The sequence below is a fragment of the Bison bison genome, unplaced genomic scaffold (genome assembly GCF_000754665.1).
Source record: "Bison bison bison isolate TAMUID 2011002044 unplaced genomic scaffold, Bison_UMD1.0 scf7180017864304, whole genome shotgun sequence".
Taxonomy (NCBI): Eukaryota; Metazoa; Chordata; class Mammalia; order Artiodactyla; family Bovidae; genus Bison; species Bison bison.
Window position 1 is genome coordinate 13,630,578 of NW_011494876.1, and position 11,562 is coordinate 13,642,139.

An 11,562-nucleotide genomic window follows, 5' to 3' on the forward strand; every position below is an offset into this window, starting at 1 on the left:
TATTTCCAGATCTTCTGTTTATGAAAAATTATCCGAATGAAGTAATCAAAGAAATGGCAAAGCTTTTTACTAAAGAAAAAACTATGGTGTTTGTAAATGATGGCTTACATGTTGTTTAGTTGCTAAGTCATGTCCGACTCTTTGTGACCCCGTGGACTGTATAGCATGCTAGGTTTCCCTGTTCTTTACTATCTCCCAGAGTTTGCTCAGATTCATGTCCATTGAGTTGATGATGCTATCTAACCATCTCATCCTCTGCCACCCTCTTCCTCTTTTTGCGTTCAGTCCTTCCCAGCATCAGAGTCCTTTCCATTGTTAGATCTTCGCATCAGATGGCCAAAGTATTGGAGCTTCAGCATCAGTCCTTTCAATTAATATTTAGGGTTGATTTCCTTTAGCATTGTTTGGTTGATCTCCTTCCAGTCCAAAGGACTCTCAAGACTCTTCTCCAGCACCACAGTTTGAAGACATTAGTTCTTCAGCACTCAGCTTTCTTTATGGTCCAACTTTGACATCCATACATGACTACTGGATAAACCATAGCTTCGACTATAACAGGTCTTTGTTGGCAAAGTGACATCTTTGCTTTTTAATACACTGTTTAGGTTTGTTTTAGCTTTCCTTCCAAGGATTAAGCGTCTTTTAATTTCATGACTGCCGTCATCCATGGTGATTTTCGAGCCCAGGAAAATAAAATCTGTCACTGCTACCACTTTTTTCCCATCTATTTGCCATGAGTGATGGGACCAGATGCCATGATCTTAGTTTTTTGAATGGTGACCTTTAAGCCCACTGTTTGACTCCTGTCTTTCATCCTCATCAAGATGATCTTCAGTTCCTCTTGGCTTTCTGCCATTAGAGTGGTATCGTCTGCATATCTGAGGTTGTTGATATTTCTCCTGGAAATCTTGATTCCAGCTTGTGATATGGAAGCCATTAAAAAATATTCTTTAGCAAAACTAAAAATCTTCTTGAAAAGCATTTGATCTCAGAGGAAATTTTTATGATATTAAGTGTATAAAGATACAGTTTCTGGGCTTCTCTGATAGCTCAGACAGTAAAGAATCTGCCTGCATTGCAGGAGGCACAGGTTTGATCCCTGGAGAAGGAAATGGCAACCCACTCCAATATTCTTGCCTGGACAATTCCACGGACAGAGGAGACTGGCAGACTACAGTCCATGGGGTCACGAAGAGTCCGTCACGACTGAGTGACTAATACTTTTCATATATAGTTTACAGTATGTTGTATGAAATACAGGTCTCGTTAGTTCTAAGATTCCATTCATTGTGACATAACCATGTAATAACAGTCAGAAGAAAGAAATTTCAGAGGTATTAAGATGGCAAGAAAGTACATACAAGGTTATCTCTAGGATCACATGATTTATGAGTGGCTTGTTTTCTTCTTTATACCTTTCTGTATCATCCAAAATGACTACAGTGAGCATATATTATTATGGTGATTATTTTTATTCTGTAGATACTTTATGTATTTATTTAAATTAATGGCAGTTGGTTGTAATTTTAAAAGACAATTTTGAGTAGAGACTGTTAGGAATGTGTATATCATACTATTTGTCCTGAATCCTGCCTTGGAGTATCTGGAAAAGAATTAAATGTATTAGTACGTGTAGTTTTAATCCTGCATCTGATTGCCACATCCCTTTCATGAGAACATTTTTCTCTTTTTCACCTAAGAAGCTGAAAAGAGTGAAGATTCCTCAGGAGCTGCAGGCCTCTCAGGCTTACATCGCACATACAGCCAGGACTGCAGCTTTAAGAACAGCATGTACCATGTTGGAGATTACGTCTATGTGGAGCCCTCAGAGGTCAATCTACAACCGCATATCGTCTGTATTGAGAGACTGTGGGAAGATTCTGCTGGTAAGTTCATTTTAAATTGGGGAGCAAATTGGTGAGATGTGATTATCTTACTCCTTGTTTCTCAGGGAAGGAAATTGTAACTCAGACATCTTTATGCCTTTCCACAGTAGTTGTTTTACACTCTTAATAAGTACAATTCAATACCCACTATATGAGGAACATAGGATCGAGCTCTGTTGGGCAGTGGCATAGCTGAGTCAAAAGAGACGCAACTTCTTGAAGTCTAGATGAGATTCATTCATTCAACTGATACTTATTAAAAAAATCCGGGAGCCAAACCCTGTAGGATGGCCGAGAATCAGAACAAAAGGTCTGTGTTTTGTCCCTGGCAAAACCACTCTGGTAAAAGTCACAAATAAAGAAGAAATTGTTATAGAGAGACATGTGGCTTAGAATTTGGCTTCGAATTTGATTTCAAAAAGGCTTCCTAGAACAGTTGGCTTTATCTTGAAACAGAGAATGAATAGGAGTTAATGAAGCCAAAACCAAGCAGAAGTGTGATCCAGACAATCCAGTTCTTTCATAAATACATCATAAATACAAAGGTATTTACCTTTGTATTCTTTAACCCAAGTGCTACATATGTCCTTTAGTATGTCTTACATCCTTATTAAAGCACACAGCTTTAGCTGTGTCCTGACCCAGCAGAGTAGAGTAGGTCCCATCCCGTTCCTTGTTCTGTTTATTTTACTTCTTTTACTATAAGGGGGAAAGTAGCATTTTTAGGTGTGATTTCACTTTAGTATTTTTAGTATTATTTCTTCTAAGATAATTCTGTTAAGGAACCATGGCCTAAAAGCACATTGCTTGGTTCAGCCCACGGCAGATTGGATGGAGTATTTGCTCATTTTACAAAGAATATGTTATTTCCATTAATGGTAATTCTCTGTCTTTTTCCCTCTTTGTTTTTGAGGTGAAAAATGGTTGTATGGCTGTTGGTTTTATCGGCCAAATGAAACATTCCATTTGGCTACACGGAAATTTCTAGAAAAAGAAGTTTTTAAGAGTGACTATTACAATAAAGTTCCTGTTAGTAAAATTCTAGGAAAATGTGTGGTCATGTTTGTCAAGGTAAGAAACTTATTAATTCCCAAACAGTAAATTATTTCATGGAGTTCACATGGAGTTTCACAACCACAGAAAATTGATATTTACGAAATGAATAGCTCTGTTTAAAACTGTTTGAATTTTTTTAGGCTGTGTCTCTGGCTTTATGTAAAGATTTGAGGAAAAATAAATCTGAGCATAAAAGTGAAAGACCCTTTGCTGCCTGTGCTATATAGCTATATGCAGTTAGCTTAAATTTTTTTATATTGCCAGACAAATTTTTAAAGATGACATTTTCTGAAGAATCATTAAATCTTCAGTGTGGTTCTAGGTAATATGGTGTACTTTTTGTTTGTCTGTCTACTATAGGCACAGGCTCAAGGCTTTAAAGAACTAGCTGTCTAAAATACTAATGTACTGTCATAGGGGCAGTTGGTAAAACTTCAGGTCAGTTCAGTCGCTCAGTCGTGTCCGACTCTTTGCGACCCCATGGACTGCAGCACACCAGGCCTCCCTGTTCATCAGGGAGGTAAACTAAATAAGCTAAATAGAATATACTAAGTAATGCCATTCTATATAAGGAAATACTCCTGATCTCTAACCATTTACCATTTGTTGTTAGTTGTCAAAAAGTCTTAACACTTTAGCTTTTATTTCTTTGCTTGGTTGGTGTTTTTGTGTTTTTTGGTTGATTGGTTTTCAGAAAATTCACCTAATTGATTTTATTCTTATATGCACCAGGAATACTTTAAATTATGCCCAGAAAATTTTCGAGATGAGGATGTTTTTGTCTGTGAATCACGATATTCTGCCAAAACCAAATCTTTTAAGAAAATTAAACTGTGGACCATGCCCGTCAGCTCGGTTAGGTTTGTCCCTCGAGATGTGCCCTTGCCTGTGGTCCGAGTGGCCTCTGTATTTGCAAACGCAGATAAAGCAGATGATGAGAAGAATACAGACAACTCAGAGGACAGTCGAACTGAAGACAGTTGTAACTTGGAAAAGGTATGTAGATAATAGCCACACAGAAAAGAATTTTAATTTCAAAACACCCCTTCTCAAAAATAAATGAATAAAGTATTCAACTTCAGAATTAGAAAAAGAGTAATAATATAAAACTTTAGCCTAACAAAAAGAAGGGAACTATAAAGGAAAGAGAAATTAATACTTGAAAAACATAATAGCAGGACTGAAAAGGAGACTTTGATGGGTTCAATGAGATAAACTACCAATTGTCCTAATAAAGGAAAAAGAAAGGCATTAAGCTCAACATACAAAATATAGAGGAAATTTAAAGACTTGTGCATTTCTGTTAATAAATTTGAAAACCTGAATGAAGGCATTCCCTGGCAGTTCAGAGGTTAGGACTTTGTACTTTCATTGGCGAGGGCCTGGGTTCAGTCCCTGTTTGGGGAACTAAGATCTCACAAGCCTCTTGGTGCAGTCAAAAAATAACTAAAACAAAAACAAATAATAATAGTAAGATCTGAATGAAATGAGTAATTTTCCAAGATAATACCAATTAGTTAAATGAAATCAAGAAGAGATAAAATGTTTAAGTAGATAACAACATGAAGGTTTTTTGTTTTTTTTTTTAATGTCAGAGAGCTCAGTCCAAAAAGTACTTAGGTCAGATAATTCCATAGGTAGATTCTTTCACCCTTTAAATTATTCCAGGAGTTCCCAGGCAGTCCTGGGGTGATTAAGACTCCACGCTTCTACTGCATGGTGGCATGAGTTTGATCCCTGGTTGGGGAACTAAGATCCCACATGCTGTGCAGTAAAGCCAAAAAAAATTATCACGGAATATGGAGATCAAGGAAAACTTCCTAGTTTGTCTTACCAGGACAGAATAATCTTTGATTCCAAAGTCAAAAAATAAAAACAGAAAACTGCAGTTGAGTATCAGTTTATAAATATTGATACAAAAAATACTTGGGAAAAAAAGTGAAATCAGATACAAATGAAATCACATTAGTTCTCTGAGAGCAGCATGACCAAGTAGAAGGAAGTTCATTCTTGGAATGTAAGGATTAGTCAAAATTAGGAAAATTTAGTAATACACTTCTATATATTCATAGATCAAAAGAGAAATTATTTGATAAGGCATAATATTCATCTGGATTGATGTCTTTAAATAGATAGTCCCTCAAAATGATTTTAAAAAATTGTATATCAAGCCTAAAGTGAAAGAAATTCCTTTGAAAGCTGTATACACAACATAGGTGCTTGCTTTATCATTATGTGTATTTTTCTGAAAAGAACCAATATAACTAGACAGACAAAAGTAGTAAAATATTGACAACAAAGAGGCAAAATTATTTTTTTGCTGAGAATGGGGGAGAAATTAACTGTGAAAAGTTTTTGAATACAGAGACTACAACAAGTAGAAATTTCAAAATCCACATATAAGTTAATAGCTTTCTTGTATAAGCACAAATAACAGTAATTTCATAAGATTTTGAAAGTAAAATGAAACTGTTGAATAGATTTTAACAAATGTTATAAAAAAACTATCCAATTCACATGAACCAAAAAAAAAAAAATACACTAAGAAATTATCTTAAAAGGAGCATATGGAACCTGTAGGAGGAAGAAAAACAGTCTGCTGAAAGGTACTGAAGATTTACTTGAGTAAGTTGTTTTGAAACTTGACAATACTATCATTCTTATGAAAGAATAAATGCATGACAGTCACGAGAAAAAGCAGAAAAACTGAAAGAGCGGTTGAGAGTGCTTTAACCCTGCCAGATAATATGGCATTTTACAAAGATACATTTTAAAAATATTGAGTTAGTTCATAATTGATTAATGAAGGGAATAGCCTTTTCACAATTAAATCCAGACAATAAAGATACTCAATCATCCTAGTTTTACATATTTTAACTTTTATTTTGAAATTATTTTAGACTTACCAGATGTGCAGAGTGCTTAGCAAAGATAGTATAAAGACATTCCTTATATTCTTCATTCAGCTTCTGCTAATGTTAACACCTTGTAAAGCATAGTACAGGGATCAAAACCAGAAAGTTAGCATTAATACTATTTACTAATCTAGAGACCTTATTCATTTTTCCCCTTTTGTCCCATAGTTGCCTTTTTTTCTTCTAATTTTATTGAGATATAATTGACATATAGCATTGTATAAGTTTTAAGTTGTACCGCATAATGATTTGACTTACCTACATCATGATAATGATTACCACAGTAAGTGTGGTAATCAACATCCATCAACTCATATAGGTACAACATTAAAGAAATAGGAAAAAAAGTTTTTTTTCCCCTTGTGATAAGAACTCTCTTAACATCTTTCATATAATGTACAGTAGTATTAATTATATTCATCATGTTGTACATTACATCCCTGGTACTTATTTATAACTAGAAGTTTGAACTTTTTGACTGTCATAATCCAATCCCCCTTCCCCCTCATATCCTGCCTCGTAACCACAAATCTGATCTCTTTTTGTGAGTTTGTGGATTTGAAATATAATTAACCTACAATACTATGTTAGTTTCTGGTATACAGCGTAATGATTCAGTATTTCTATATATATTTCAAAATGATCACCATGATAAATCTAGTCATCATTTAAACATACAAAGATATTATATAATTATTCCCTGTGTTGTACATTTCATACCTGTGACTCATTTATAACTGAGAGTTTGTATAAACGCAGTATTTTAACTCAGCAAGAGAGGATAGAATAAAATGATATTGGAAAAACTGATAGCTATTTGAAAAAAGAAGAAAAAAAAACCTACTTGAACTCCTTTCATTTCATATTCCAAAATAAGTAAGGTATAAACATTAAAAAAGAAACATAAGTTGCTAGCCTAAGTACATTTATGTTATGTACATATAATCTTATATTCACTGATAAGCTTGGAATGGATCCTTTATATGAGATAAAACCCAGTAGCCACAAAAGAAAAAAAAAGATCATTTTCTAGATTTACAATTGACAGTATCAGTTAGTTTAATAAAACAGTCTTAGGACTGCTGTTGCTAAAGTACAAGATCTCTTTGAAGTCTAGGAAAAAAATAATACTAGAAAAATGGGCAAAGGATCAAATAGATCATTTATAAAAGATCAAAAAAACATAAATGTTTTAATCTAATAGTTTTTAAAATGCCCAGCAAACTGACAGTTCTGAAGACTAGTAATACACACAGCCTGGTGTGAGTGTGGGACAGCACATCCCATCAGTGGCTTTGACCCTGCTGTCTGATAACAGGGAATGTGTTCCAACATAGTACTCAACCCTGGGCCACATCCAAATGCCCCTGAATAGGAATTTGTCACACATCCATTCATATAATGCAAATGTGTAGTTAGCAGAAGGAACCAACAAATTGCAGAATGGAATATGATTCCATCAATACTCAGAAAAAACAGAAATGTGTGCTTTATGTTTTATGTATGTGTAAACAACATGAAAAACTATAAATTGGTTAAACTGGGTGGTTATCTCTGGGGTTGGATCACAGAAAACTTGATTTTTAAATTTTGCATACTCTAATGTTTGAATTATTTCCAACAGATGCACTTTTTATATAGGGTGAAAGCAGCATTTTAAAATTTTTAGTGTAAAAAACAAGAAAAAAATTTTTTAGTTTCTTAGATAAAAATCCATTTTAGTGTCATTAAAATGTTAAAAAGAGAAAAGGAGCTTGGGAAAGAACATGATATTTTGTACATTTTATCAGTATGTCTGGGAATCATAGAGATACTAATTTTAAAAGAGGAAATACCAGTGGAAATCAGTGTGGGAATTAAATTTGTTTTTGTTATTGGAGTTCATTAGTACCCCGTGTCCTGTGTATGAATTACTTTTTTTAGTCTTATATTTTTATTTTAATATTGCATGGCTAAAATATATTATACCAAGAAATTTTTAGAAGGATAACTAGAACAGAACCCATTCCTAAAATAAATATGTATTCTTAATCTCAGGTCTTTCTTTTTCACAGCTCCATTCCTCCTGGCACCCCTCAATCTAGTATATGTGTGGTACCTCTCTCATTCTTAAGAATTTTCTAAGAAGTCCATTTCAGTATCACATTTGAAATAAAGATCAAAGCATTAAATTATCTGGGCATTCCAGAAGAGTTTTTTTTCTCTTAAGTTTTAAGTTTTTGATATTTTCAGGAAAATGCAGTAGAAAATTTGGGGGTTTTGCAGTTTCCTCAGTTTTTATATGTTTTAGAGCTTTTGTATTTATTTATTTAATTTTTTTTTTTTTAGAGCTTTTGTATTTAAAACACCTAGTGCTATATGCTCATTATCTGCTAGATTCTCAGTAAATTATGTTTCTTAGTTTCATTAATCAGAAGTATCTTTTCTTTTTTTTTTTGTTAAGACTATAAGAACAATAGTGAACATTAAGTGGTTTATGAGCCAGGCGTTATTCTGTGTACTTAACATGGATTGTGTCGTATAAGCTTCCTAACAACCCCATCTGATTTGCATACTGTCTTCGTTTTACAGATGATGAACCCAAGGCATAAGAGGTCAAGTAGTTTACCCAGTGTCACAGCAGTCAGTAGGTGACAGACCCTATAAATTATTAAAAAGCAGAGTATATGTGTTTCTGTCACAGAGGCTATACTGTTCTTTTCATGTTAGAATAAATCAAGATGGTAAAATTTTTAAATCAGTTGTTAATATGCAGAAATTAAGAGCTTAGTAAATATGGTGAAGAGGAAGTTTGTATAGTATTTGCTCCTTTATAACAGTTGAATGAGGCTGTTTCTGAAATTAAGTCTTCATTGTTGGTCGTTGGTGGGGTTTTTTTTGGGTTTTGTTTTTCTTTTTTTTTTTGGCTAAAGTCTCCGAGAATGGGAAAAGGAAGGAGAGAGTAGTAAAAGGATCTTTGAGTAACATTTTATGAAAATGAACTAGAAATTTAAAATAGATACAGTATTTGATAAGATTTAGTTTAATTTCAATAACCTAAACTTTGGGTTTCCTGTTTATTAGTTTCTACTTATGGTTATTTTTTGAGTTAAAAGGGCGGAAAGTCTGCTTTGCCTTCATACTTTCTCTTCCAACTCCTTGATTGTCAGCTCCCTGTCTTTAACTAGTTTCCTTTATCACAGGAGAAAGAAGATGTCCCTGTGGAAATGTCGAATGGTGAACCAGGTTGCCACTACTTTGAGCAGCTCCGGTATAATGACATGTGGCTGAAGGTTGGCGACTGTGTCTTCATCAAGTCCCATGGGCTAGTGCGTCCTCGTGTTGGCAGGTGAACATTTCGAGTTAAGAGAGGACAAGGCTTGGTTTGAGACATTTGGTACCAGTAGGAATTCATTACTGTTTAGGATGAAGACCAAAGTCCCTCCCTTGGGAACATTTCCTACTTCCTTTCACACCACACTCTCCCGTCTTATGGCTCTAGCCACACTTCCTCTCAGGACTCCTGTTGTGTGTGTGTTTTTCTTTCTTTCTTTTTCTTTTTCTCCTCCTGCCATTTACTGAACTCTTCAACCCAGAAATCTCCCTGCCAGCTTCATATGGTGAACTCTTTTTAGCTTAAATTTGAAATGGCACTTCCTTAAGGAAGCCTTTCCTGTCTCCTCTAGACTGGATTAGGTCCCCCTATTACGCATTCTCGGAGCTCTGTGTATTTCCTCTTCCTCAGAACACATATCAGTTTTATTATCAGGCTTCCATACAAGACTACAAATGCCCTGAGAGTTAGAGGCCGTCTCTTTTTTGAGCAAAAAAGTGATATATACCTTTATATCCCCTGCTGCAAACATAGTGCATGAGGCTCAAATATTTGATAAACAAGTAAATGGGTGAAAGTATGATTGGATGGCATAAAGTAGCAGTAAAGGAATTTAGGGAACAGGGCTGGGCAGTAGAGGTTAGTAATTAAGGAAAGTAACTCATTCCAAGAGATCTTGATGGAAGTCCCAGCCCTGTCAGTTTAATGTTCTTAGGCAAATTATTTACCTCTCTGGGCTTCAGTTTCCTTATTGTATTTGTTTGTCATTTAGTAATTGTTTATTATATATGTACTATTTGCTAGGTTCTATAGATATATTTTATAGTGTGAACAGTATGAAAAGACAAAATGATAGGATACTGAAAGAGGAACTCCTCAGGTCAGTAAGTGCCCAATATGCTACTGGAGATCAGTGGAGAAATAACTCCAGAAAGAATGAAGGGATGGAGCCAAAGCAAAAACAGTACCCAGTTGTGGATGTGACTGGTGATAGAAGCAAGGTCTGATGCGGTAAAGAGCAATACTGCATAGGAACCTGGAATGTCAGGTCCATGAATCAAGGCAAATTGGAAGTGGTCAAACAGGAGATGGCAAGAGTGAATGTCGACATTCTAGGAATCAGCGAACTAAAATGGACTGGAATGGGTGAATTTAACTCAGATGACCATTATATTTACTACTACGGGCTGGAATCCCTTAGAACAAATGGAGTAGCCATCATGGTCAACAAAAGATTCCGAAATGCAGTACTTGGATGCAATCTCAAGAACGACAGAATGATCTCTGTTCGTTTCTAAGGCAAACCATTCAATATCACAGTAATCCAAGTCTATGCCCCAACCAGTAACACTGAAGAAGCTGAAGTGGAACGGTTCTATGAAGACCTACAAGACCTTTTAGAACTAACACCCAAAAAAGATGTCCTTTTCATCATAGGGGACTGGAATGCAAAAGTAGAAAGTCAAGAAACACCTGGAGTAACAGGCAAATTTGGCCTTGGAATACAGAATGAAGCAGGGCAAAGACTAATAGAGTTTTGCCAAGAAAATGCACTGGTCATAGCAAACACCCACTTCCAACAACACAGGAGAAGACTCTACACATGGACATCACCAGATGGTCAACACTGAATTCAGATTGATTATATTCTTTGCAGCCAAAGATGGAGAAGCTCTATACAGTCAGCAAAAACAAGACCAGGAGCTGACTTGGCTCAGATCATGAACTCCTTATTGCCAAATTCAGACTTAAATGGAAGAAAGTAGGGAAAACCACTAGACCATTCAGGTATGACCTAAATCAAATCCCTTATGATTATACAGTGGAAGTGAGAAATAGATTTAAGGGACTAGATCTGATAGACAGAGTGCCTGATGAACTATGGAATGAGGTTCATGACATTGTACAGGAGACAGGGATCAAGACCATCCCCATGGAAAAATACAAAAAAGCAAAATGGCTGTCTGGGGAGGCCTTACAAATAGCTGTGAAAAGAAGAGAAGCGAAAAGCAAAGGAGAAAAGGAAAGATAAGCATCTGAATGCAGAGTTCCAAAAACTAGCAAGAAGAGATAAGAAAGCCTTCCTCAGTGATCAGTGCAAAGAAATAAGAGGAAAACAACAGAATGGGAAAGACTAGAGATCTCTTCAAGAAAATCAGAGATACCATGGGAACATTTCATGCAAAGATGGGCTTGATAAAGGACAGAAACGGTATGGACCTAACAGAAGCAGAAGATATTAAGAAGAGTTGGCAAGAATACACAGAAGAACTGTACAAAAAAGATGTTCATGACCCAGATAATCACGATGGTGTGATCACTCATCTAGAGCCAGACGTCCTGGAATGTGAAGTCAAGTGGGCCTTAGGAAGCATCACTATGAACAAAGCTA

General features: G+C 35.4%; 1 protein-coding gene across 18 annotated transcripts in view; it reads left to right on the forward strand.

The window, feature by feature from the left end:
- The window catches only part of PBRM1 (polybromo 1), a 107,028-nt gene that overhangs the window by 69,040 nt on the left and 26,426 nt on the right, over window positions 1–11,562 (forward strand). For all 18 annotated transcript variants that reach the window (XM_010851720.1, XM_010851713.1, XM_010851727.1 and 15 more), the window contains 4 exons: window positions 1,701–1,886; window positions 2,800–2,957; window positions 3,675–3,938; window positions 9,040–9,185. In XM_010851720.1, coding sequence (XP_010850022.1) covers window positions 1,701–1,886; window positions 2,800–2,957; window positions 3,675–3,938; window positions 9,040–9,185 — 754 coding nt within the window. The remainder of the gene's footprint in view (window positions 1–1,700; window positions 1,887–2,799; window positions 2,958–3,674; window positions 3,939–9,039; window positions 9,186–11,562) is intronic.